The 26,351-nt window shown below is 42.9% G+C and overlaps 1 protein-coding gene across 5 annotated transcripts in view; it reads right to left on the reverse strand.

Moving 5' to 3' along the window:
• Nucleotides 1-26,351, reverse strand: part of Camk1d (calcium/calmodulin dependent protein kinase ID) — a 509,557-nt gene that overhangs the window by 271,896 nt on the left and 211,310 nt on the right. For all 5 annotated transcript variants that reach the window (XM_031358638.1, XM_031358637.1, XM_031358639.1 and 2 more), the window contains one exon: nucleotides 3,676-3,807. In XM_031358638.1, coding sequence (XP_031214498.1) covers nucleotides 3,676-3,807 — 132 coding nt within the window. The remainder of the gene's footprint in view (nucleotides 1-3,675; nucleotides 3,808-26,351) is intronic.

Below are 26,351 nucleotides of genomic sequence, written 5' to 3' on the forward strand. Positions count from 1 at the left end.
TCCCTTACCTTTCTGCCCATGGATTACCATCTCAGTTAAAGAGGTGGTTAGTCACCCAGTTATCCCGCCAGAAACCATCAAATTAGCACTACCTCCTATCTGTCCCTCAATACCTCTCTACTGCTTCCAAATCTTGACCTCTATATTGATGTTCTCATAGCCATCTCTTCCACACAGCCAACAGCCTCTGTTTTAACACATTCATTCTTCATTTATCCATATGATACACCTCATGTCCTCTTATGTGTTCTCACTCTGTGTTCCTGCTCTCTCCAACCAGTTCTGCCTCAGCACAGGTCATGATAAATCCTTGTCATATTGCCTCTTTCTTGATAACCCTTATCACTCCTCATATCTATTGCATGGAGCCCGAGGTCCAGAGCAAAGTTTAGAACAGGCCCCCACCTTTCTTCAAACTTAAGTCTCCCTTTGCCTCTCCTTAAAGCCCCATCAAAGGAGCCAGCTCCCCCGAATAACAGCCTGGTGTCTCCTAACCTCTTCCTATACCTTTCCTTCTCCCTTGTCTCTCATCTCTTCTTCCTCCTCTTTTTATAATGCTGGGAATCAAGCCCAGGACCTTATGGAACAATCTACACTAGAATACATATCCAGCCCTTGTCTCCTAGCTTGTGTTACTATTACTGGTTGAAATGCTCATCTGCCTTTCTGTCCTGAAAAAAATATACTTATGTGGCTTTCCCTCCTCCATGTTGCTTGTCCTCAAAACCATCCCTGGGTCTCCTGGACATACTCTTATTAAATCATCTTTACCCTGTTGATTGATAGCAAATCTCAGATGTCAAGAACTACTCCGTGTCTAATAATGATGTTTCCTGGTGTGTGCTAGCTAGTTTTATGTCAACTTGACACAAGCTGGAGTTCTCTGAAAAGAGGGAATTTCAATTGAGAAAATGTCTCTGCAAGATCCAGCTGCAGGGCATTTTCTTAACTAGTGATTGATGGAGGTGATCCCAACCCATGTGAGTGGTCTCTTCCCTGGGCCAGTGGTCCTGGGTTCTATAAGAAAGTGGTCGGGCTGGAGAGATGGCTCAGCAATTAAGAGCACTGACTGTTCTACCAAAGGTCCTGAGTTCAATTCCCAGCAACCATATGGTAGCTCACAACCATCTGTAATGAGATCTGACACCATCTTCTGCTGTGTCTGAAGACAGCAACAGTGTACTCATATACATGAAATAAATAAATCTTTAGAAAGAAAAAAAGAAAGAAAGAAAGAAAGAAAGGAAGAAAGAAAGGAAGAAAGAAAGAAAGAAAGAAAGAAAGAAAGAAAGAAAGAAAGAAAGAAAGGAAGGAAGGAAGGAAGGAAGGAAGGAAGGAAGAAGGGAAGTGGTGAGGAGCAAGCCATGAGGAGCAAGCCAGTAAGCAGCACTCCTCCATGGCTTCTGCATCAGCACCTGCCTCCAGGTTCCTGCTCTGTTTGAGTTTCTACCCTGGCTTCCTTCAGTGATGGACTATAATGCAGACATGTAAATGAGATAACCCTTTCCTCCTCAACCTACTTTTGGTCCTGGTGCCTCATCACAGCCATAGAAACTCTAAGATATAGAGAATGCCGAGAACTTGATGAGTGTTTCTTCAATGTATGAACATCACCATGGCAGCCTTCTAAACACGGTTCCAAACTATTTCTTTAGAGCCCATATGCTTCTCTTTCCACTGTTTATGATGAGAAGTGCCTCTTCGCCTATTTGTAAATCATTTGCAAAAGATTAATGAAATAAACCAGCGTACAAGATAAACCACCTCTTATCTCCTAAGAAATCATTTCTTTGTTCTTTACTCTCTAGAGAAGAGTACATACCTCCAGGTAGTCCAACAACTGATAGTGAGCAGCTATCAAAACAGGTTACTCCAAATCCATAGTCCTCCATGCTTTTAAATACCCTGTCTGGGTAATTATTAGTGAGGCACTGGGTGGAGATGCTGATTAAATCAGAATTTGTGCCTTTAGTCATGGCATAAACCACAACGAGCTTATAAAACCTCTATCTGTGCTCACAGCCCATGTGGATGGAAAATAACTCCAACCCTGCATATCCTAGACTCTTTTATTTCTAAGCCCAGACAGCCTCTGGGACCAAAGTGAAACCTTTAGAAGGAAAGTTCTATCTAAAATGTCAGTTGTCTGCAACACATCTACAACTTCATATCACCAGCGACAAACTTCTTCCTCAAACATTGATTTCATAGTGAGGAAAAACGAAAGGCCCTTTTAATAAATGTTTCATTAACATAGTGCGTTCCTGCCTGGTGCAGATAGATACTCTTGTCTTCCCAGACTCTTCTTCCGCAGAACCGCTTCCTGCGATCCTCCCCAGGACAGCCTAAAACTCTGTAGATTCCAGCAGACACCCAGAGAACATGGAAACCAACTCAACAAAGGGGGGAAACAAATCCCCACTCGAAAGAGTCGTGAAAACTCATTTGTCCCAGAACACCAAGGTCAGAACAGGACAGACGATCCTGACCACCTCAGCCAGGCCGGGTCAGATGGCTGGTGGCGAAGCATTGCTCTGGGTCACTAAAGGTCCCAGAAGAAATGGAGTGAAAGGTAATGCAGGAAAGTTGTCCGGTAGGTGGTGGTTTCTCTCTGGCCCCTAAAAGGCTTGTTCCCATTCCATTCTGTTTATCTCTTACTGGGTTTCTTGCTATGTCCTGATTCCAAACCCCAAAAATTTCAAGGACATTTTGAACATCTTTTATTAATAGCAACTCAAAAACTTTCCAGATGGGTGCCAAACATACAAAAACAGGTGCCATATAAGGTTTGTTCTCTCAAATTTCCTGATATAAGGTGTGAAGATTTCATCCTAACACTAGGGGAGCATGGTGAGGAGCAGTCTTAGAGGAACATGTGTGTGTGTTGGGCTGTAGGGGAGGGTCAGGTCACATCAGAATGGCTGTGTGTGGTACTGTACTGGAGGAGGGTATTTTGATTCAGTCTATTATGCATACAAAAGGGGGAAAATCAATGAAGAAGTAAAGTTTTTTTGGAAACTCCTGGGTTCCCAGTGCCATGTGGGTGGCAGAGAAAGAGGATGGGGTCACAAGTGTAGAAACAGCACTGGAGGAATTGAGATTCTAAACTCCAGCACACATGAAGCAAACATATGGGGGTTTCCAGCTTCAAGACCTTATAAAAAATAAGGCAATGCCACTAGCAATAATAACAATACTGTAGCATTTATAGCAGGGACAGCAGGAACTACCATAAAGTGGTCCACAGTAAGCACTTCACACAAACTCAGAAAACAGAAAACACTATCTCACTAATTTTCTGCACACCATGCTATGAAATGGTCTGAGCTCTACTTCATATGGGAAACTGGGGACTCAGGAGCCACCTAGTATCACTCAGCTATGGTGAATGATAGAGCCTCCATTTGACATCAACCCAACCTACAACTGTGCTCTTTGGAAAGGACTCCCTTCAATGAGTGCTAGATGTTCTAAGACTGCAGAGCTAGAGGAGAACACTTTCCAAGTGCCGCGTGAGTACCAGCTGTCGTCGGCAGGGTTCATCGCTTTCTGCACACTGGCAGGCAGCAGCTTCTCTGACCCCTGGAAAAGCAGCCTTGGGGCAGGCCTCATCCTTCCTCCAGAGGATGCATGCGCAGGGAAGATGGGGAGGAGAGGTTTCTCTCTGGCACTTACTTTCTAAGCACAGCAATCTCGTTCTCAATGCTGCTCTCCTTGCCCTTCAGCGCCTTCTTCGGGATGCACTTCACCGCAAAGAGCTTCCCAGTCGCTTTCTCCTCAGCTAAAACAACTTCAGAAAAGGCCCCACTGTGGAGAGAGAGGGAGAAAAAGAAGGGTTAGGGTGAGAGGTTCCGATTGCACAAAGGCCCCCTCTGTTCCCAGCACTGTAACAAGGAGCATGACCACAGTGGCCATTGTTACTTTGTGTCCAGCAATGCTACTTCCCAATTGTTCTTAGAAGAAGAAAACATATGGACAAGTGTGCTCCAGTGCAAAGAGATGCTGGATGTCAACACAGGTCCATAAAGACAGTGGAGTCTGCCATGGGTTGGCCACTTTAAGTGTCTCTTGTCACCCTACTATACAACATGGTCGGGTCAGAGTCCCTTGGTTTGCAACAAAAACCTTCCCTAAAGAGGTTCCCCAACAGAGACAAAAATGGTGTTCACTAGCATGTCCATGTAGACCAGAAAGTTACAAATGCTAAAATTCCCCAGTTCCCTATAGACCCTCTCACTCCAAGAGTTTTCCAGAATGCCTCACAAACACTGAATTAATTCTTGCGGATAGGTTAGGAGCTGGGGTCTCGTGAGGGGCTGATGTGGAGCAGGAGGACAAGTGGATGGATCCCCGGAGCTGCTGGCCAGGCAGGCTAGCTGGTCTTAAAGATGAGAGAGACCCCATCTCCATAAGATGGAGAGCAAACCAAGAGAGCTCCTGACATCAGCCTCGAGACTCCACACATGCACATGTAGACATACACGTTACACATGCCCACGCATATGATAGGTATAGTACAGAGAAAGAGGGAGAGGAAGGGAGAAGAGAGATTTGCCATAATCCTAGCAACATTACATACAACAGCCATGAGATTTACAAAAGAAATCAAATGATGGATGAAAATAGAAATATGCAGATGATGGCACATCAGTCATCCCCTCAGAGACTCTAGCACATGGTCCAGTACAGATGAACCTTGAAGACGTGTGCTAGAGAAAGACACCAGTCACAGAAAGGTAACACTAGATAGAGGAAGGGACAACAGGAAGTGACAGAGTGCGGAAAATGAAAAGGCCCCAGAAGCAGATGGTGGTGGTTACACAACAATGTATAATAGTCAGGGCCATAGAACCCCACGCCCAAGTGGTTAAAGTGATCCGGTTTATGGTACACCTATTTCAGCACAATAAAAAACACAAGAGAATGCCTGTATGTGTCTACTCAGTAGCATAACTTCACATAGAGACTGTGGGGAAATGTGATAAACCTTTCACTCATTACCTTCCAAAAGAAGAGGGGTTATTGGAAAACTGCAGGGTACCAGATGGTGTGTACTGCATCTAGTTCTGGGGCAACTCTGAAGATACAGTGCACAAGAAGTTACTGCCCACATTTTTAAGAGACAAGTCCATCAAGCGCTGAGCACAGCACAGAGGCAGGTTAGAATGGAAGATAAAGCATGCTCCTCAATCCTCAGAACTTTCACTTTTACCTTAATGTGTATGTGCGTGTGTGTGTGTGTGTGTCTGTGTGTGTCTGTGTGTGTGTCTGTGTATATGTGTGTATGTGTCTGTATATTTGTGTGTGTGTGTCTGTGTGTCTGTGTATATGTGTGTATGTGTGTCTGTATGTTTGTGTGTGTGTGTGTGTATCTATTTGAGTGTGTGTGTGTATGTCTGTCTGTCTGTGTATATGTGTGTGTGTGTCTGTGTGTGTGTGTGTCTGTGTATATGTGTGTATGTGTTTCTATGTTTGTGTGTGTGTGTCTGTGTATATGTGTGTATGTGTGTCTGTATGTTTGTGTGTGTGTGTGTGTGTATCTATTTGAGTGTGTGTGTGTATGTCTGTCTGTCTGTGTATGTGTGTGTCTCTCTCTGTGTGTCTTTCTGGGAGCAAGTGTCCCTGAGCCTGTGGGTACACATTCCTGTGTATGTAGGTCAAAGGACAACTTCCATTATCGTTTCTCAGGTGTCATCTACCTAGCATTTAGAGACAGGGTCTTTTCATTAGCCTTGTTGGCCAGTGAGCCCAAAGGACCACCTATCTCTGCCTCCCAACACTGGGAATACAAGCATATGTTACCTACCACACCTGGTTTTTTTCACATGAACTCAGATCCCTAAGCACTTTGCTAACCAAGCCATCTCCTCTGCTCTGAGGTCTTCCTCAGTATATACAGGGGTGCTATTTACTGCAAGGGGAGACCCCTGTGTCACTGACGCTGACAGTGCAGAAGGAACAGTGTTGCTAGGGGAACTGCCCTCACTCCTAAGCTCCATCACCCAAAACCACACTTTTCCTCATTTACCCAAACAACATGAATAAATCTATCAAAGGTGATGCTTTCTGAACTTTGAGGCTGAAAGGTTAGCCTAAGTCGTTATTGTTCACACACACACACACACACACACACACACACATTCAAGGAAGCTAATTAAAAACATCACAAACAAAACTGGTGAGTGAACAATTCAGCCACTTTCAATGTAATTACGCAACCCATCTAGGGGAGTACAAGCTTGTGGTGGCAAGGGGAAAGAAGAGAGAGCCTACTGGGCCTTCGGACAGTCCATGAAACAAAATGCCATGGGAGGAGAGTAGGGATGAAGAGTGTTGTCCTGGAAGTTTGTGACTGTAAGCAGTATGTGTTCAGAACTGGGTGGCACAGCACTGTCCGAGACATTTATGACTGGCTGACGGCGGCCTGTGATGCTAGTGTGCCTGAAGCCTCTACACCTACAGGCTGACTGCTTCCTTCACCTTCCACTCAAGGGTCACTGGGATGGACACATGTGTCCACATCTGGCCAAGAAAGTTAACATGACAGGTGAAAATATTAGACATGAGTTTATGGCATGTGCCCTGCCAGGGTGACATAAGTAAAGACTAACAAAAAAAGGTGGGTGATTATATAGACATAAATGAGTCAGAAATGTACAATTATGGGTGAAAGGAAAATTCCAGTGTTGTGAAAAGTTACACATTTCTAAGCTGTGACAAAAATAAAAGAAAACAAATAAAAATATTTATTTGAAGTATAAAAGGGAGTCATTACTCAACAACAAACAAATAAACAAACAAACAAAAACAAAAAAGAAAAAAGAAAGCCAAGTCCTTACTGAAATTGAATGTCGATGTCAAGTTACCAGAAAGGTCAGAGAAGTTATTCTTGAGATGCGAAGGCTCTTCCCCAGCTGGAGAGAGACTGCACAAACTGCAGAAGCTGACCCCTCCCTCCCTGCTGCTCAGAGAAAATCAAATCGCCACCTGGAGGCGGCCTGCTCACATTCTGAGTCCGGTGCCATTTTTGGAAGGCAAGAGTTTCAAGACTCGAGGCAAATGTCATGAGACCAAAAAATTTTAAACAATTGCTTAAGCTTTTAACTTCATAAATGATGGCTCTAAAATAAGCCCTCTTGTTTTACTTTAATAAGGCTCAAGAACGAAATCCTGGTATAGGCGGTTGTACCCAGTCCACTAAGGAGACACATCCAGGCAATGTAGAGTGCAATCCAACATCCAGGTGACAAATGAGAGAGCAAGTGGCCTGCGCTCTAGGAAATGCCTCATCGTTTGGCACCCCTCAGAATATGCCACACCCCCTGAAAACACCTAGGCTACTACCTGCTCTTAAAGGTTTGGGAACCATGTTTTCCATGTACTATCCCAAATGTCAAAAGACACAGAGCCATTCAGAGCATCCTAATCTAGACTAGGTCTTCTATTGAGACCAGAATTCAGAGCCGAGGCGAGTAAATCCTGGGTGTGCTTCCTAAACCACCTTCTTATTACCAACTGTTACCATTGGATCAGAGGGTAGGCATGGTAATGCACACCAGTAGTTCCAGCTCTTCAGGAAACCAAGGCAAGAGGACAGCTTGAACCTAAGAGCTTTGAAGACAGCCTAGGGAACAGAGCAAGACTGTTTCTTAAGAAAGTAGGAGGAGCCAGCAAGATGGCTCCACTTAGGGTACTTATCACCAACACAGACAGACAGCTTGAGATCAATCCCTGGAACTCACATGGTAGAAGGAAAGGGTCAATTGCCTCAGGTTCTCCTCTCTATAACCTTCACATATGTGTCACACATACAAACACACAGTCACATACATACACACACATGGACAAGCACATACAAACAGTTGAGTGCGTGCGGGCGCGCACACACACACACACACACAAAAACATGTTACTTTTTTTAAAAAAGTAAACAAAAATAGAATCATAAACTAGAACCTTAGAGCTTCTGGTTTCTGCCTTCTCATTTGTTAATAATCTTTAACCTGAAATTAAGAAAAATATCAAATGGTCTCTAGAAGAACAGTGCACTGAGTTGGCTGCTTCAGAACATACATCACTTAAACACAAAGGCTTTTCTCATGTAATAGCAATTTAATCACAAAACAGACAAGACTTCAGCCTCCAATCTGCTGTAGCTTTCAGCATTTGGGTGCTCTGTGATGTCAGTCAAACTGAACTGGTGACTTTTGGGGCTGAGCAAAGAGCTGAGTTAGTGATGTGCTTGCTGTACAATCATAAGGACCTGGGTTTAGATTCCAGCGCCCACATAACTGCCCAGTGCATGGTTTGCACCTGCAATCCCAGCCCTGAGAAGAGAGAGGGACAGGTGGATCCCTGGAGCTCACCGGCCAGACAACCTAGTCTGCTTGGTGGTCTCCAGGCTACTGAGAGACTTCGTTTAATAAAAAAACAAGGCACATAACTTCTAAGGATGACACCAGAAGTTGACATCTGGCCTTTACTTGCCTATACACACATGCACATACACACGCGCATGCACGTACACACACATACATGCACAGAATGAGGGGGGATGGTGAGATGGAATGACTTGACTTTCAGAAAGGATCGGGAGACATCTTTTTTGATTCATGACAGTACGCTAAGCCAACAACCATTTGGTAAAATTATATCCATCCCAAATTAGACCAAGAAATAATCAGATGCAGGGATGGTCGGCCCTATTAGCTGAGAGTCAGCTATCACTGGCTCATTGGCTTTTCATGCTTTCTAGTTATTCTACATATGAATTAGACTGATTGTTATTAACTTTATTAACAGCATCACTTCTAACTACCATCATCACACCCTGCAGCTGGGCCTCCCAACATTACCCCAGTCCTCTTGCCATCAATCAAAATGCCTTTTTCTACCAAACCCACTGTTGTTCCTGGTGGAAGGCCAGGAGAATATGTATTTTTAAAATACAGGAAAATAATAAAGAGTTGGTAATATTTGGCTTCAGACAGTCTAGGAACTAGAGAGGCACCATTTAGAGCTATTGTTTCAGAACAGAGTCAATTCATAAAATGGTAAAAAAAAATAAAAAAATAAAAAAATAAATAATAATAATAATAATAATAATAATAATAATAATAATAACTCTCTGCATGTTAACCCCAATGGTGAAAGGGAATGAATCGGAACACCAGCTGGACTAAGATAGTCTCATGTCTCCTCAACTCCCCTGGCAGAAACTGAGCAATCTGAGAAACGCTAGCTCTTCCTGCAGCACACACTGTCACGTGCCATGCGTGAGCGCCACTGTAGAGCTGTCTCAGCACACTGAACCAAAAGACTCCAAACAAGCCCCGAGGAAAAATCAAATTCTGCCACATATGTACATCAAAACAATCTTGGTTTCCCGTCCTCCCAGAACTAATGTGAGTGCTGTCTGAAGACTGGTATACAATTTAGATAAAGCTCATATTCACTGAGGTGTATCTTACAAAAACCCTCTACTAGGCAATTACATGGTAGGCTATATGTCAGAATACATGAATGTTTAAGCTAAAAAAATTAAAATTCTTTCTCCTAAAAAAACAACCTGCAATGTCCATTTTTATTAACTGGGGTAAGAGTCTTAACAACCATTTCAAAACAGAGACAAAGCCTTAGCTTCAGTGGAGGGTCTTTGAAATGAGGAAGCTCTTAACTAAAATAGAAGAGTGTGTGTGTGTGTGTGTGTGTGTGTGTGTGTGTGTGTGTGTATGAATTATGTGCATACAGAGACACATGTGCACGTAGATATGCTTACATGTGTGTGCATATGTGTGCAGAGGCCAAAGGTCAAGCTCAGATGTCTTCCTCGGGTCATGTTACTCCTTACTTTTTAAGACAAGCTTTCCCTAAAAAACCCCAATCCCATCTTCCTCTGTAACTGGTAGATTCCACAATGACAAGAAAATTTCCATGAGACCTTCAAGAACCATGAAGAAGTATTTAGACACTCGCCTGATTAGCCTGATAGTTGCCCATATCCATTCTTACTCAGTACATTTCTGCGTCTCGAGCCACTGAAGCAGGTCTCAATTATGACAAACCTTGAGACTAGGGAAAGCATCAAATGGCTGGCACCCTCATTGACTTTGACATCTTTGGTTTCTAAAGGCTTTTCTGTGGCAGTAAATCTTTACTGTTAATAGAGTCACTGATCCAAACAGAGCAGACAAATAAATTCCAAGCGAATGCATGCTGCCATCCTCAGAACATGCTTCATTTAACGGCACAACTTTTCCTCCCCGATTCTCTCACAGGCTCTTACACTTTAGCTCTGTGGTCCCTATGTCACTTGTCAAAGGGTGACAGGGACCCAAACAGAGTTGGCAAGTTTTTATTTCTTATCTCACCACCACTGAGGATTCTGAGAAGTCTAAAATGGTTTGGCTCTGCTGGGACCAGGAAGTCTCCCAAGGTCACAGGGTAAAAGGCTAGTGTTATTTATAGACCCACAAAGCATTTAGATGGGCTACTTGTTGCATGGGAATATCTGATGATGGGTGCTGGAGGAATGGATTAGATAAAGAAGGAACTCCTGGAATATTTGTACCTTTCTGTGTCACCTTAGACAGAACTGCTCATGGCATTTATGCTGACATTGTTTTTGAAGTCAACTTTCTACAGAGGTGGCTCTTCAAAGTGTCTTCAGTTCTTTTATGATGAGGACACAAGACTTGATGGATGCTAGTGTCCTTCTCTCTGACTACTGCAAAGATCCAATCTCATCTCAGTAATAGGGGGCAGTTCCTTTAGAAGGACCAGTGGGCATCACTCATGAGCTTAAGGCTGGGATGGATGGGACAGGATATTCACTGGAAACCTGACCAGCCTGGCCTCACTGTGGGCATCACAGGACTTCTTTTTTTCTTTAAGAAGTACTAGGAATTGAGTCTAAGATTTACACATGCTAGGGGAACACTCTACTAATGAGTTAAGCTGTATATAGCCTTAGTTTTACTTTTAATTTTTGAGGCAGGATCTCTTTAAGTTGTCCAAGCTAGCCTTGAACTCCCTTTATAGCCAAGACAGCCCTTGAACTCATGGTCCTCCTTACTCAGCCTTCATAGCAGCTGGGATTATGGGCATGCACCACCAGGGCCTGGTAGGACCCTCTTATTACAACATTCCTGTAAGGCTGACTTCCATTGTTGCTTAAAGTAATGACTGAGCAGGAGCTCAAAGAAAACTTCCAGGCTTCCTGATAAGCAAACACTAGTATTCTCTTTATTTTCTATGTTCCCTATAAAACCAGAGTCCTTAAGTCAGTAATGGTTAACGGAACAACTGGCTACACCTATCCAAAGAAAATAGGGCCAATATTCTGCTTCTATTTTTTAAATTAGAAATAGCAAATAATTAGAAGGAACTTGAACAATCTGAAAAATATAATGGAGATGGCATGGTGGCACATCCCTGTAACCTCAGAGCTCAGGAAGCTGAGGCAGGAGCAGGACCATGAATCTGTGGGCTACACAGCCAGTTCCAAGTCAACCTGGCTACAAAGTGAGTTCCAGGTCAGCCTGAACTACATAACAAAACTATCTCCAAAACAAACAAGCAAAAATATACATATGTAGAATAGAATACTGTATACCTATTTAAAATAACTAAGTAGATTTATATGATTGAATTATCTTGAAGGTATAAGTTAAAGAATATTCACATTTATATCACATACACATGCACTCTCATACACACACATATTCACAAACGGACATACCCATACACACATACGCAGCAAGTACATACACACTCACATACACATGCACACACACATACACATACACACATATACACATACATAAATATGCACATGTACACACACATACACACAAAACACATGTACACATACTCATAGATACACATATACACATACATATACATACTCAAATAAACGTGTACATATACACACATACACACATAAACAAACATACACACATACATACACATGCATACATACTCACATAAACATGCACATGTACATATACACAACACAGACACACATATAAACACACAAACACATACACACGTACACACATACACACACACACGCACACACACACGCACACACACACACACATACACAGAGTTTGAGCAAGGATGGACTAGAAGCAGAGAGACTCTACCTCCTCTGGGAAGTAGTGTGTGAGAGAAGCTCACTGGGAGACTCACTTTGATTCGTTTTTATTATGTACCCATACTTTCTCTATTAAAAGTTAATGAAATGGAGAAATGTTTGGGAAAGGAGAAAGAAAAATCAATAATAATCTATACAAAATGACTAGCTAATTAAAGCCTTGTACAGGATCAGCCAACTAGCTATATCACAATGACAAAATGCTAATGATAATCCTGGTCCACAGCCAGGTTCATCCTTCATGCTGTACAGACAACCTGTCTAGACAAGACTCCTAGAAACTGGTTACTCAGTCCTGGTTCAGAGACTAACCACATATCTTCACTGACACAGAAGTACAGTAGCCTTTGGGACAAATACTTGTCTTCATACAGACTACTCTTTTTGTTTGTTTGTTTTTGTTTTTCGAGACAGGGTTTCTCTGTGTAGCCCTGGCTGTCCTGGAACTCACTCTGTAGACCAGGCTGGCCTCGAACTCAGAAATCTGCCTGCCTCTGCCTCCCAAGTGCTGGAATTAAAGGCATGCACCACCACTGCCCGGCAAGACTACTCTTAAATAAGGTGACACTGGGGAACTCATTCATGGAGAAAGGGAAATTTGGAATGAGCCTTGAAGGATGAGTATGTTTTAATGTATATAAACAGAGAAACAGAACCAGGAAGACAAGAGAGTCAGGCTGAGGCAGTAGAATGTGTCCCAAGGCTGGGGTGAGAGCCATCTGAATGGGGCAGCTGCCAGACAAGTGAGGAATGGCAGGAACATCAGCAAGGAGTTGTGGTTTGTAGAGAAGCACCCAGTGCTCAGCACACCTTGTGCGCCTGTGTGCCTCATGTCATCTGCATTCACAGCTCTGTATAATCTTGTGACAGACAGAATCACGATCTGCCAAAGATAACCAGGTTCAGGATTGTGAATATGCCACTAGACAGAGCCAATGAGACGTCACAATTGTGACTAAGTTGTATGTCCTACTCTGGTAAGTGTACTGGATTTTCCAGGGTAAAACTAATAATCACAAAGGGTCCTTGTAAGTAGAGGTCACAAAAGGTCAACTTCTGGGATGAAGTGACAATGGAGGGCAGGGTGACATCCGTACTGGAAGAGACACTAGCCAAGAAAAACATTCAGCCTTTACCTAGCAGCTAGAGGAGCAGGGGGTGGACTTGCACCATCAAGGAGGAGCAAAAGCCATTCTAATGATTTGATTTGCCTTGCAAGATTCACTTTGGGACTTCTGACCAAAACTAAGATAATTTACAATGCCCCAAGGTCAGCAAGCTTGGCTAATTTGTGATAGCAACAGTAGGAAATAAACACAAAAATATCAGTTGTTATTTTTATCATTATCATCCTCATCTGTCACCATGCAGAAACTAGACTCATCAAGGCTTAAGAAGTTATACAAGTCTCAAAGCTACTCACCAGGAAGCAACAATACTCATACTCCAGTATGTAGTGTGGACAGGTTGGGGGGAGGGGTAAGCAGGGATCCCACCCTGTGTGTGCTCCGAACATCTGATGCAGAACTATGCATCTGATGCTGGCTGTGATGACAAGCAGTGCCTAAGCAAGTGGAAAAGATAACCAGAGCTAATCAATATGCAAGATCCTCATTCCAACCAAACATATTTTGGATTGTGTTCTGTGTCTTTTAAATATCTCTTTGAACATGAACAAATGATTTTTGGCATTCAGGAAGTCCGTGTATGGCCAACAATTTCCTTATTTATGATACTTAAGGACATTAAAAACAAAAACAGTTTCTCTATTTTTACCTTCAAAGATTCTTCTCCTCTTGTCTGTCTTTGTTTTACAAAGGAAATACCTGATGCACACTTGGATCATTGCGCTGCATCTTGGGTAATTTCATAAGTAAAGCTGTGAACAGAAGGTGGCCATGATGTGTACCAGTCTGTGCATCCTTAGAAGTACAGAAGTTGAATCTGTGTGTGCATGTGTGTAACTGGAGACTGAACTAGAGCCTCCTACATGTTAGGAAAGTGCTTGGCCACCAAGATACAGTGTCATTCCTTCTAAGTACAGACTAGAGTACAGAATAATTCCTTTCCCCCACAATAATGTATCCAAAAAAAAAAAAAAACGAATGAAGTTCTTCTAACCTAAATAGTCGCCATCACCATCTTCATCAAAGCATCGGCACAGCCCATCGCCATCACCATCTTCATCAAAGCATCGACACAGCCCTAATATTGTTTACTGAAGCTTACTTTAAAGTACAATTACCAGCCAAATTTCTATTCTACCAACAACTCTTCATGGTAACACTATTATGTCCATTCTACAACTGACAAAACCAGAGCTCAACAAGATCATATTATTGCTGTCAGGCTAATAAAACTGACCGTCTAATCGTGACCTGATGATAGTCATTTTCTGTCATTTTGAGACACTTCAGCACCAGTCAAGCTGTAGTCAAACCTCAAATTCACCCTCCACATGTGTCTGGAGTCTCCTACCCATACACCCATACCTTACAAATAGTAACTTATGCTGGAGAAATTCCTTAAAATAGCTGTAACCAGAGAACCTTCCAATAGACCGAGGAGACCTTCTCCGGGTTCCCGACAGTGTTTAGCACTTGCCAAGGCTGAAGCAGAGACTCAGTACCCTCCTGCTTTCCTGAGCCTGCACCCTTGGCTGGGAGGGGAGGCCACTATTCTTAAGTTGAACTCCCCCCAGAACACTTTTTCTCAGTGTTCTATACTTGGTCTTGCCATTTTAAATGCATTGTAATGTGCACTCTTTTCCAAAGCACAAATACTCAGTGGGAGCTTAACTGACCCTTGTGCCCACCCACTAGTCCTGTCTCTTCCTAAATGGCCCACGCAGCTCATTATTCGTTTCCTGATTAATAGAGCCAACCTAATCTGCCTGCACAATTGGCAGGCCCTTTCGTCTCCTACAACATAATCACATTAACTTTAGCCCAGCCCTTAGAAAAATTCATACCTCTGCAGGCTCTGCTATGGGGAGATGTTGTATTTGTTGTTCAGTCCCTTACACACACATGCACACACGTGCACACACACAAGCTGCTAAGGCATTTATTATAAAGAGTTGATGATACACACGTTTCTGGCCAAAGACAACAGTATGTCTGCCCTGTGACTACCCACAGAACAAAAGATGATGGCGTGGTTCTACACCCTGCCCCCAAACTAAAGGCCAGAGCTTGGCAGTATGGCTCACCTGGATTCTTTTTTCTTTTTCAATTTCTTAGCTGTGGGAGTTATAAGCCCTCAGAAAGAATGTAGGCACAAACATGTTCTCGACTTCACCTAAGTCCCAAGAGGCCAGAACTAGGACCATATTCAGACCATCACAGAAGCCCAAGCCCAGGCACATGCCACCCAGCCTGGCCTAGGAGGGCACATGCCCCTCAGCCTGGCCTAGGAGGGCACAGGCCGCCCAGCCTGGCCTAGGAAGGCAGAGACACGCTCCAGCTTCAGGGAATGCCATAGATCCTCTTTCGCAGCTTCCCTGACCTTTGGGAATGGGCTGCCCTGAAATTCAGGACAGACAGGTCAAAACAAGACAGTTCCCAAAGCAAAGATTCCACAGGCCGGGTGACGTGAGGGCCTCCGAAGCACTCGGCTGTCTAAAGGTCTCTTCCCAAATTGGCCCATGATTAATGCGCTTGAGATTCCATCAGCAAGCCACTTCCGTTAAGAGACACAACTATTGACATCCCCACAGAAATCAGAGCGTGCTTCCTGGGAACAGACCAATGTGCCACACAAAGACATTAGCAGGACTCGGCAGGAAGTCCTTAATGAAACTGGAAACCAGCCATGGTTTAAACATGAGTTAGCCCTATGAAGAGCAGCTGCTCTTCCAAGGAAATGAGAATAACAAGCTGCCACAGATCACATAAGACAAGGTGCTTTGTACTGTCCCTCAAGGTGCAGAGGGACCACTGTCTGAGGCAAAGAGCCTCAAACCCAGTGGGCAGGTCGCACATTTGGGAGCTGCAGAGGTGGGGAGGTAAGGCCATTCAAGACATTTAATCACCGAACACACACTGAACAAAATTATCTGAAAAGAGATGAGGGGGGTGCACTGCCCTGGAGACTCCCATGCCAGGGAGGGTGAGACAGAGGAAACAAGTTTGAATGTAGCTGGGAGGTTGGGTCAGGTAAAGCACTTACCAGGCAAGCATGACACCCTAAGGAAAATCTCCAGAAGCCATATAAAAAGAGCTGGGGATAGTGACACACACTTGAAATCCCAGCTCTGAGAAGGTGGAGGTAGGAAGCTAGGGGCTTGGGAGCCAGCCAACCTAGCCTAAGCAGTGAGCTCCAGGCCAATGAGTGACTGCCCCCAAACAAGGGGCATGTCACCTGAGTAATGATGGGTAAGACTGTACTCTGGCCTCCACACACGTATGCACAGGCACATGAAACACACATACACAAACATGCACAACCACATACACATAAAAGCACATTCCATGTATACATAAAGACTCAAACACACATACAGCTTCCAATGATGAATGCATGGTCAGAGCAAACCTCTGCCAACGATTGCATGGAGCAGGGAGACAGGCATGACCCTATGAGGTCAGCTCTCCAGAGAAGAGAGCCACAAACCTAAGGCTCGGAGCTTACCAGCATCCCTCCTTATCCCAGACATTTTCACCTATCTCTTTGCATCTACTGAGTCCACCTGCTCATCGACAATACACTTCCTCTGCCCCATGCTGTGTGTCGACTTGAACCCCACCTCTCTACCCCACTACAAAAGGGAACTACTGAACAATCCCATGAAATCGTCCCATCACCATGCTTCCATAGACACTATGGAATAGCTTTTCTTTCACCATCACAAAAATTAGAATGTACTCACATTCACATTCTCCTCTGACCTATCAAAAGCCCAACATTCTTGCTGGAATTCATTCATGAAGCTACCTGGACTTGTCTGTTTTTTCATACATGAGAGACAAATATGCTGTTCTACCACATCTGCCTTCAGCTGAGAGCTTTAAAGGAGAACTCCATGCTTGCCCTCAGACTTGAAGCAGAGCACCCAGAACACCCCACGCCATGTCTAGTAACTGGCCTGCACCCCCTCCAGATCTCCCCAGACCTGGCATGTCACCCTCGCAATGGCAAAAGCTATGCCAGGTCTCAACCAGAGCAGGTTCTAGAGTGTATGTAAAGCATACAGACACAAACAGATGGGATACTACTATGACTCAATGTTTTTCTCCTTTGCCTCGATCTTCGGTGCTTCAGAGAATTACATTTAAAATACAAACTGGCCACACTAGTTGTCTTTATCTATACATCTGATATACTTCAGAAGCGGCATGGAAACACGGAAATGAATCACTACGCCTTAGCCCTCCAGGACTCCAGGACTGGGGATTGGAAGGCGTCACCTGAACCCTCTAAGATGCAAGATGTGCAATCCTAGCATCGCCCCTAAGGGCAAGTCTCTGCAGTGATGAGAATGGCCTCATTTCCTGCTACTCCTGCATAGCCAGCTCCCCCTTCCCGTGTGTGCAGCCATCCGCTGGCCCTGACTTCTTCTCCACAAGCCTCGCGGTGTGGAACAAAGAGCAGAGTGTCGGACTGAAAGGGGAGACAATGAGAACATGTGTTGCCTGTTGTTGCTGCTCTCTACAGCATTGGCTGCCATAGCCAGGTAAGTGGTATTTAGAAATGACTGTAGATGTCTTGCTGGCTATAATTATGAAGAAAAATCTACCTTCTAAAAGAGCTCATGTTAATAACATTTCTAAATTTAAAAATCACAGTGAAGTGTCAGAGACATTTAAGGGGGAAGAAGGAAAATATACACATGAATTAATCTCCTTAAGATGCAAACTCCACAGTCTTAGTGGAAAGAGAAAGCATTTCAGTCGCACAAATAAAACCTTAACAAAATGCTAACATTCACACTATACCAGAGGCCTTCCCCGGGGAGCCACCTGCACGACTCCAGTACTCCCAGTCACAGAAACAATGTCTGGAAGAAGGAACTTCCCCTCCCAATGAAATACATGTGGATAAGACGCAAACACAGTCCACAGAACAGCCAGCTGACAGTCACCAACCCTTCAGACTCATTAGAAATCAAACCAATACAGGACTAGAAACAGATGTATGGTTAAGAGCATTTGCAGCTCTTACAAAGGGCCCAGATACAGTTCCTAGCACCCACATTGCACAGCTCACAACTGCCTGTAACTCTGGTTCCAAGGGAACCAATGCCCTCTTCTGGCTTCCAAGAGCACTAAGCATGCACATAATAGACAGACAGACAGACAGACAGACACACACACACACACACACACACACGCACACACACACACACAGGCAAAACACTCATATACATAAAATAAAATAATTAAAAAATAATCAAAATGTTAAATAAGCCCTCAATAAGACAGCTTTATTCGGGTTTGGAAAGGACAGACTTATGTGGGAAAGCTGTTAAGTACAGATTGCACCAACATTTTTGCAAAGTATTCTGGAAATGCTTGTTAAATTACATTTTAAGAACTCATTCCTAAATGAAGCAGTACACAGTGTGGTGGCTATTCCTGGTTATCAACTTGACTACATCTGGAATGAACTACAGTCCAGAAATGGAGAGCACACCTGGGATCCAGATCTTAAGACTGGAAGACATAGGTTTCTGACCTGGATCTTGATTTGGGACGACACATGCTTTTGATCCAGATCTTGAGGCATAGTAGACAAAAAAGCTTAGGCCCAAGCAAGGTAGTACATGCTTTTAATCCCAGGAAGCTGAGGCAAGCAAATCTCTGAGTTCAAGGCCAGCCTGGAACTGAGCAAATTCCAAATCCAGGCATGGTGGTACACACCTTTAATCTGGATCACACCTGCTGGAGACCTACACAAGGAAACTGGAAGAAGGAGGGCTCACTCTCCTCCACCTGCTTGCACTCACTTGCCAGCACATCTGTTAAGAACCTATGTTTTCAGGACTATACAGGTTCTACAGAAGGCCAGCTGAAACAGCAAGCCTTGTGGGACTGAGTGACTACTAGATTCTTGGACTTCCCATTCACAGCTGCCTATTGTTGGGTTAGTTGAACTACAGGCTATAAGTCATTACAATAAATTCTCTTAATATAGAGACATTCCATAAGTTCTGTGACTCTAGAAAACTCTGATTAATAAAGAATCCATATGTGTGTGTGTGTGTATATGTATGTATGTATATAAGTGTGTATATATACATAGACATGCAAATGATTATTGAAGCACTACAGCTAATTAAAAATCACTTTTAAAAACTTGTTTTAGCTGGCCATAATGGCACACACTTGAAATCCCAGGACAAATGCAAATGTGTTGGGAATGGGTGAGGTTCTGATTGAATGGGTGTTGACATGGTCATGGCCATGCCAAGGACCATAATGCTGTAGGGTTTCATGTGTGGATATGAAATCATATCACTTAGGGACATCCCTGCCCATGCAATGGTATCACCCACATTTTGGGTGGGTTTTTCCATCTCAGGTAACCAAATCTAGAAACTCCCTTCCAGACATAATCAGATGTTTATCTCTTCTATAATTCTAGAGCCTGTCTACTTCATGACAGATATTAACCACTACAAAATGCTACAGTTATATGTAGTCATCAAGAGGTATGCAAATATCCAGTACATAGGGTGTGTAAACAGCTCATAGAAGAAAAAGAAGGTGTGTTTTGCTCACAAATAGCTCATTCAGTAGAATATTAATGATGATTAATTAAATGATGAGATCTACTTGTATTACCACAAATAAATCTAAAAAAAAAATGAAAATAAGAAAGCTTTACTAAAGTTTATTTACATGACTGATTCAATATGAAAAACACAAACATTCACCTATGAAACTCTGCACATTTTATACATAACACACACACACAAACACATAGTGAAAGAACAAAGGCACACCAACTTCAAGTAAAGGTTGTTCAAAGGGAGCGAGGAGGGCAGGAATGGAAAGGTTGAGAGAATCACAGTGCCTTGTGTCAATGTGTATACCTTTCTTTTTGACTAAATCTGAAGTAAACGTAACAAAATCTCAGTGAACATTTGCTCCTTCTTGGTGATGGGTACATGGTGGTCTGCTCACTAATTCATCTGTAGCTTGGCAAATTTGAAATATTTTATGACTTAAAAGAAATGAACCCAGAGTGTAAGAGACAATGAATTGTGCCTGTGGAAATCTGAAGAACTGGGGTACACATAAGAAAGGACAGCCTAGCTGATGCAAGGGTTTCTTCAGTGGGGTAACACTGTTCAGTTGCTCATGCGAGCAGCCACAATGAAGGTCAGTGGATCAACTTGTGAAGGAGAAGGGGTTTGGTGGGAGTGGAAGAGAGATGACAGGTGGTAATGGGAGTAACTATGGCAAAAATGTATTATCTGTGAGTATGGCATTGCTGAAGAATGAATGTAATGTTTCCTTAAAGTGGCACCCAAGGTCTCAGCACCCTGAGGGCCATCCTGCTTTATGTCTCCATCCCAGCACTGTTAGCAAACCAAGTCTGTGTCCAGGAAAATTTCCTTAACCTCGTTGAGGTTGTACACCAATCTTCAAAATGGGGATAACTAGCAGCACTTACCTCACTAGGGTTATTTAAAAGTTCACATGAGAAGAGGAAAAATCATCCAGTCACTCTTCCCAGTGAACAGTAAATACTACAGGATTTAACAAGGCCATGGGATTGCTAAGAAAAATATTCACAAATATCACAAAGGACACCTAGGAGAGAAAACAAATTTTGTGTATCCAAAGGGATTCATCAAGTGGTCATCTTTTAGGAGCTGGATTCTTCTAGAGCAAACTCTGGCCCATGGAAATGAGGGCCTTGTTCATACTGACACAACAGACAACCAAGAATATTAGGACATCGCTAGAGGTCTCTAGATATCGGCAAGACAGGGTTAGTAACCCTTGGCTTCAATATTTCCTTAACCTGATTCATGGGGTATCTATTGGCCAATGTTAAGCAAGAAACATCACTCAATAGCTAATTTTATCAATGATGAAAGAAGAGAATAGAGTTCCTGGTCTGGAGGGGGAAAAAAAACTAAGTTTTGGGCCAATGAGAGACCTTATCTCAAGCAAAAGGTAGAAGGCAGACACTTAATGTCTCCTCAGACCACACATACATACCAAGTATACACACACACACACACACACACACATACAGATGTGCGCACACACATACAGATGTGTACATACACACAAATGCTCATACCACATAAACACAAAGTAATGATTGACATGTTTATCAATCCCCAATGAAGAAAACTCTCAGGTAGAAGTGATGGGCCAAGCCAACCAAGCTTCTCCACCATGTCATGTCTGTAATAATCCTAACTGAGATGAGCTGGGTATGGGGACTGCTAAGAATTAACTGAAGAGAACTCTCTGATTCAGAGATCATAACTCTTTGTGACTGGGGACAGAAAACCCCCTTTCCCTAGATTAATAATCCCCCAGCCTCAGTAGTTAATAGCTATCTGCAACATCAACTACCCCACAAGGAAAGCTTACGAAGGAAAATTTGGGACTCATCCAAAGAAAACGCTGAGAAACTATTGTTGCATGGAAGCACTGAGAGGCAGAAGCAAGGCAGGGTCTGCTATCCTAGGTCTCCCTCCTCCGTTCTGATCCGTCTCCATGTGCCCTCTGTATTTGAATGGGGAAGACATGTTCTATTCCTGGAAGGAGTCTATGTTGTTCTTCTCTGAGAAACAGGAGGCTTTTGCTTTTGGTCCGTGTTGGTGTTTCCCTGGAGTCTCCTCTGCTCCATGGTGGTTCTTGATGGCAAACACTGTAATCATCATGTTGCTTATTAGGGACTTAGTTCTAAATAATTGGACTCTGTCCCCAGACAGTATGCTTAAGCAAATCGGATGAGGAAGGTCTAGGCATTAGGAATCCTCTGGTGCTGGTCATTTCCATAAGTCTTTGGCAGCAATTATCTCATTTTACTACAAAATAGACAGGAAATGAATGTACTCAGGGCAGGCTCTGGGCAGAGCCTGGCTATCCCCTCACTAGGACCCTAATCCACACCTAGCCTGGCTCTGCAGCTCTATATCCATGGATTCAGCTAATTTGGACTAGAAAGGTTGTTTTCACTGTTGTCTGGGGGAGTTGAGAGGCCTTTTATCTGTCCTGTTTTGTTCTGTTCTGGTTCACAGTGGAAGTCGCCCTTAAACTCCTATCTCCCCTGCCTTCACCCAAGTGGATTGTTGAGATTATACACGTGCACCACCACATCCAGCATAATTTTGTCTAATAAGCCAGTCTCAAACATGTGTGAATTTTTCCTTGTCAATTTTCCCTAAATAACACATTACAACAACTACTTACACAGAACTGACACTGAATTGGATAATTAAACAAGAGATGATCTAAAGTATTCACAAGGATGAATGCAGGCCACATGCACTTCATGGCTAGGACCTTAGTGCCCAGAGTTTGGTATCTGTAAGAATTTCCAGAACCAATCACCAAGGTTAATCATATCATATGTGTGGCCTGAAGTTGTGAAGGGAAATGGTAATAGGATGCTGTCACCCCCATTCCACGGGGAATGGAATAGGAAGAGCATATGGCTTTGATGAGATGCCTTCCTACACGACCATGTGAGATTCTAAACCAGGAGATGGACTTGGACACAGAGATCTTCTTCCAGGTTTTTGCCCCTAGGATTTTATTACTCCGAAATTCACTGGCTGGCTCCAGATGGGCCACAACTCCCAGAAGAATAGCAAGGGACCCTGAGTACATCACTTGAGTGTTCCATAGGAGACTACTGCCATCTCTTTGGCGAGTGATGTGCATTTTCTCAGGTCTTCTACATATGGACTGAATCTCATTCTTAGAATAGTAACTGCACCAGGCTCACCCCCTTCTGAAGGTGGCATGTACACTTCCCATAAGAGTAATTTCCTAGCTAGCACATGCTAGTTAAGTGAAGGATTGGGTGGCCTTAGTAAGTCTATGTTTTATGCTGGCTCTTGGTATTGCTTAAGTCATACTAACAACCCTACAGAAGTTGCTGGCTGACTTTAGCTTTCAACTTCCTAATAACACATCACACATATTTAATGAGCATATTAGCCTACAATATAAATTTGATGAAATATTTGCTTAAATATCCTACCTAACTTTTAAAAACAGTTGTGTCGGCCAGTGAATTTTTGAGCATTCTTTATTTTGCCTTTGAATATATTGTCTTAGAGTGGTCAGCTTTGGGGGTTTGAGAAGGATTCAGCATTACTACCATCATCATCACCATCACCATCATCATCATCATCCTCACCAACACCGCCATCAAATTGTAGCTATATGTATGAGCTTCCTTCACTAATTAAAATGTACTCCGGACAATAAATTCACAACAGAGGTATCATCATATATGAAATGGCAATAATAGTAGTTATCTAGAAAAAAAAGTATTATCATTCCTTACAAACAAAAATATAAAAATCCTCACCAGATTATGTCAATCCAATCTACAAGTCTGTATGATGATAATACATCATAATTTTATATCATTTGTCCCAGGTGTATGAACCCAATTTAAAACTCAAGAAAAATAATCAAATTTAATGTGCTAAAAAAACATAATCATCACCATCATTTTGGTAGAGGCATGAAAGTCATTCAACAAAATGTAATACCTGCTCTTGATTAAAAACTTCAACAAACTAGAGACAGAAAGTAAATTCCCTTAACCTAATAAAGACCATGTGTAAAGAAAAAAAAAATCCACATAACAAACATTACACTGAGGGGTGACTGCATGGCTGCCTGCCCTCTGTCAGACCAAGCGAAGGTGTCTGCAAGCTCGGTCCTCCCTTCTCCAGTCTAAGATGACACCAAAACTCCAGTGAGTGTGAGACAGACAAGAAACAATTGTAAAATATACACAACACAGAGAGTAGACTGTAAAGGAGGGGAACAGTCTTCTCAGCAAATGTGACACAATACATTACATTTAAAAAAAAAAGCTAGAGAATTGACACATTTTTAAAAGCATCCAAAACTAGCAAGGGCAGAGATAGAATCCAAGATCAAAAGCGATTGCTAAAAGGCTGATTATACTGCTGCACATGGGAGCAGGCAGCTGGAGGCTGGGTGCTTGTAACAGTATAAAGAGCAGCAAATGAGGCACTTGAATCTAATATTTATATAATCTGTACACACACACACACACACACACACACACCATCTCACTATGTAGTGACCTGGCTGACCTGGAATTTCAAACTCACAGAGATCTGCTTGCTTCTGCCTCTCAAGCAAAGGGATTTCAGGTGTGTGCCACCATGCCTAGCCTTATTTTTATTTTCGTGTTTATTTTTTACTTAAAACATAGTTCTATCATTTCCTCCCTGCGTCTCCTTCCTCCCTCTGACTCCTCCCATATTCCCTCCCCTCACTCCCTCTCAATTCAAGGCCTCTTATCTTTGTACATATGTATGTGTACATATGTATATCTGTGAGTGCAGTTGCCCATGGAGACCAAAAGGAGTCAGATCCCCTAGAGCTGGAGCTAGGCTTTGTGAACTGCCCAATACCGGTGCTGGGAACCCACCTTGGGTCCTCTGCAAGAGCACTCTACACTCATTGCCACTCGGCAGTCTCTCCAACCCCCAAAGCTGGCCACTCTAAGACATATATTCAAAGGCAAAATAAAGAATGCTCAAAAATTCACTGGCTGACACAACTGTTTTTAAAAGTTAGGTAGGATATTTAAGCAAATATTTCATCAAATTTATATTGTAGGCTAATAAGCTCATTAAATATGTGTGATGTGTTATTAGGAAGTTGAAATCTAAAGCCAGCCAGTGACTTCTGTAGGGTTGTTAGTATGACTTAAGCAATACCAAGAGCCAGTATAAAACATAGACTCACTAAGGCCACCCAACACTACTGGAGGGAGTGTGAATGGTAGAACTCAGCAGCTTCTAATACAGTTAAGCATATGTACATATGATCCAGCAAATCCCACTCATAGTTGTTTCCTCAAGACAAATGAAAATTCATGTTCACACAGATAATGCGAATGAGACAGCAGCTATATTCATAATGGTCCCAAATGGAAATAACGTATAAGCTCTTCAACCAACAAAAGGTTAAATAAGTCCTTGGCTGTGGTCCAACAGCACTCTACTGAGCAGTGAAAAGGAGCACCGCATTGTACAGTCACCGACATAAATGAGTATCACGTGGACTATGTTAATAGAAAGAAACCAGACTCAAAAAGTATGGAAATGGTTCCAAGATAATACAGAGATGAGAACTCTAAAGACGAACTTGGCCAAGGTTAGGATGGGGGAAAGATTTAACTACAATGTAGTCACAAAAGACAATGTGGGGCACGTAGAGAAGACTCATATATCTTGACTGAAGTTCTATGTATTTGACAAAACTCATAAAAATGTGTGCCAAAACTGCTTTACGTGCTTTGTTTGTTTGTTTTACTGCATAGACTCTTAAACACAACTTTTGGAGAGAGACTGTGAGCGTCCACAGATCAATACACAGCCACGACTGGACCCTTTGGACTACATGAGAATAATGAAGCTCAGAGGTAAAGTAGACAGAGGAGCTGAAATCCTGCCTGGCTTATAGACTTTAAAAAAAGACACGTGCATGTGTGTACATACCTGTGCACACATGTCAAGGGACAACCTTAGCTTTTACTCCTTTGGAATACCATTTTCCATTGTTTTCTTTGAGACGGGGTCTATTCCTGGTCTGGAACTCTCCAGGTAGGCTGGGTTGGCTGGCAAGCAAGCCTGAGGCATCCCTGCGTGCCCACCTCTGGAACACTGGGGTGACAAATGTGTACCGCTCATTCAGTTCTCTCTTACACGGAGGTTAAACTCTGATCTCCACATGCAAGGCATCACAGAACCAGCGGAGCTCTCTGTCCAGCTCCGCCAGTTTACGTGACTTGAAGCAGGTAACTTTAGCTACTGCAAAAAGAGTGTGTCTTCCACCAATGAGCTTGTGAGGATCAAACTTGGTAACACAAACTCTTAAGTAATACTGAATTGACACAGACATTCTGTTTATAATTACAGCCACCCAGTGCTTTGTGCAACCTAATAATTTTTTTTATTTGATACAACACTCCAGAGTGGGGTACAATGGAGCCCTAAATTGTT

The sequence above is a fragment of the Mastomys coucha genome, unplaced genomic scaffold, assembly GCF_008632895.1.
Source record: "Mastomys coucha isolate ucsf_1 unplaced genomic scaffold, UCSF_Mcou_1 pScaffold7, whole genome shotgun sequence".
In the NCBI taxonomy this organism is placed as follows: Eukaryota; Metazoa; Chordata; class Mammalia; order Rodentia; family Muridae; genus Mastomys; species Mastomys coucha.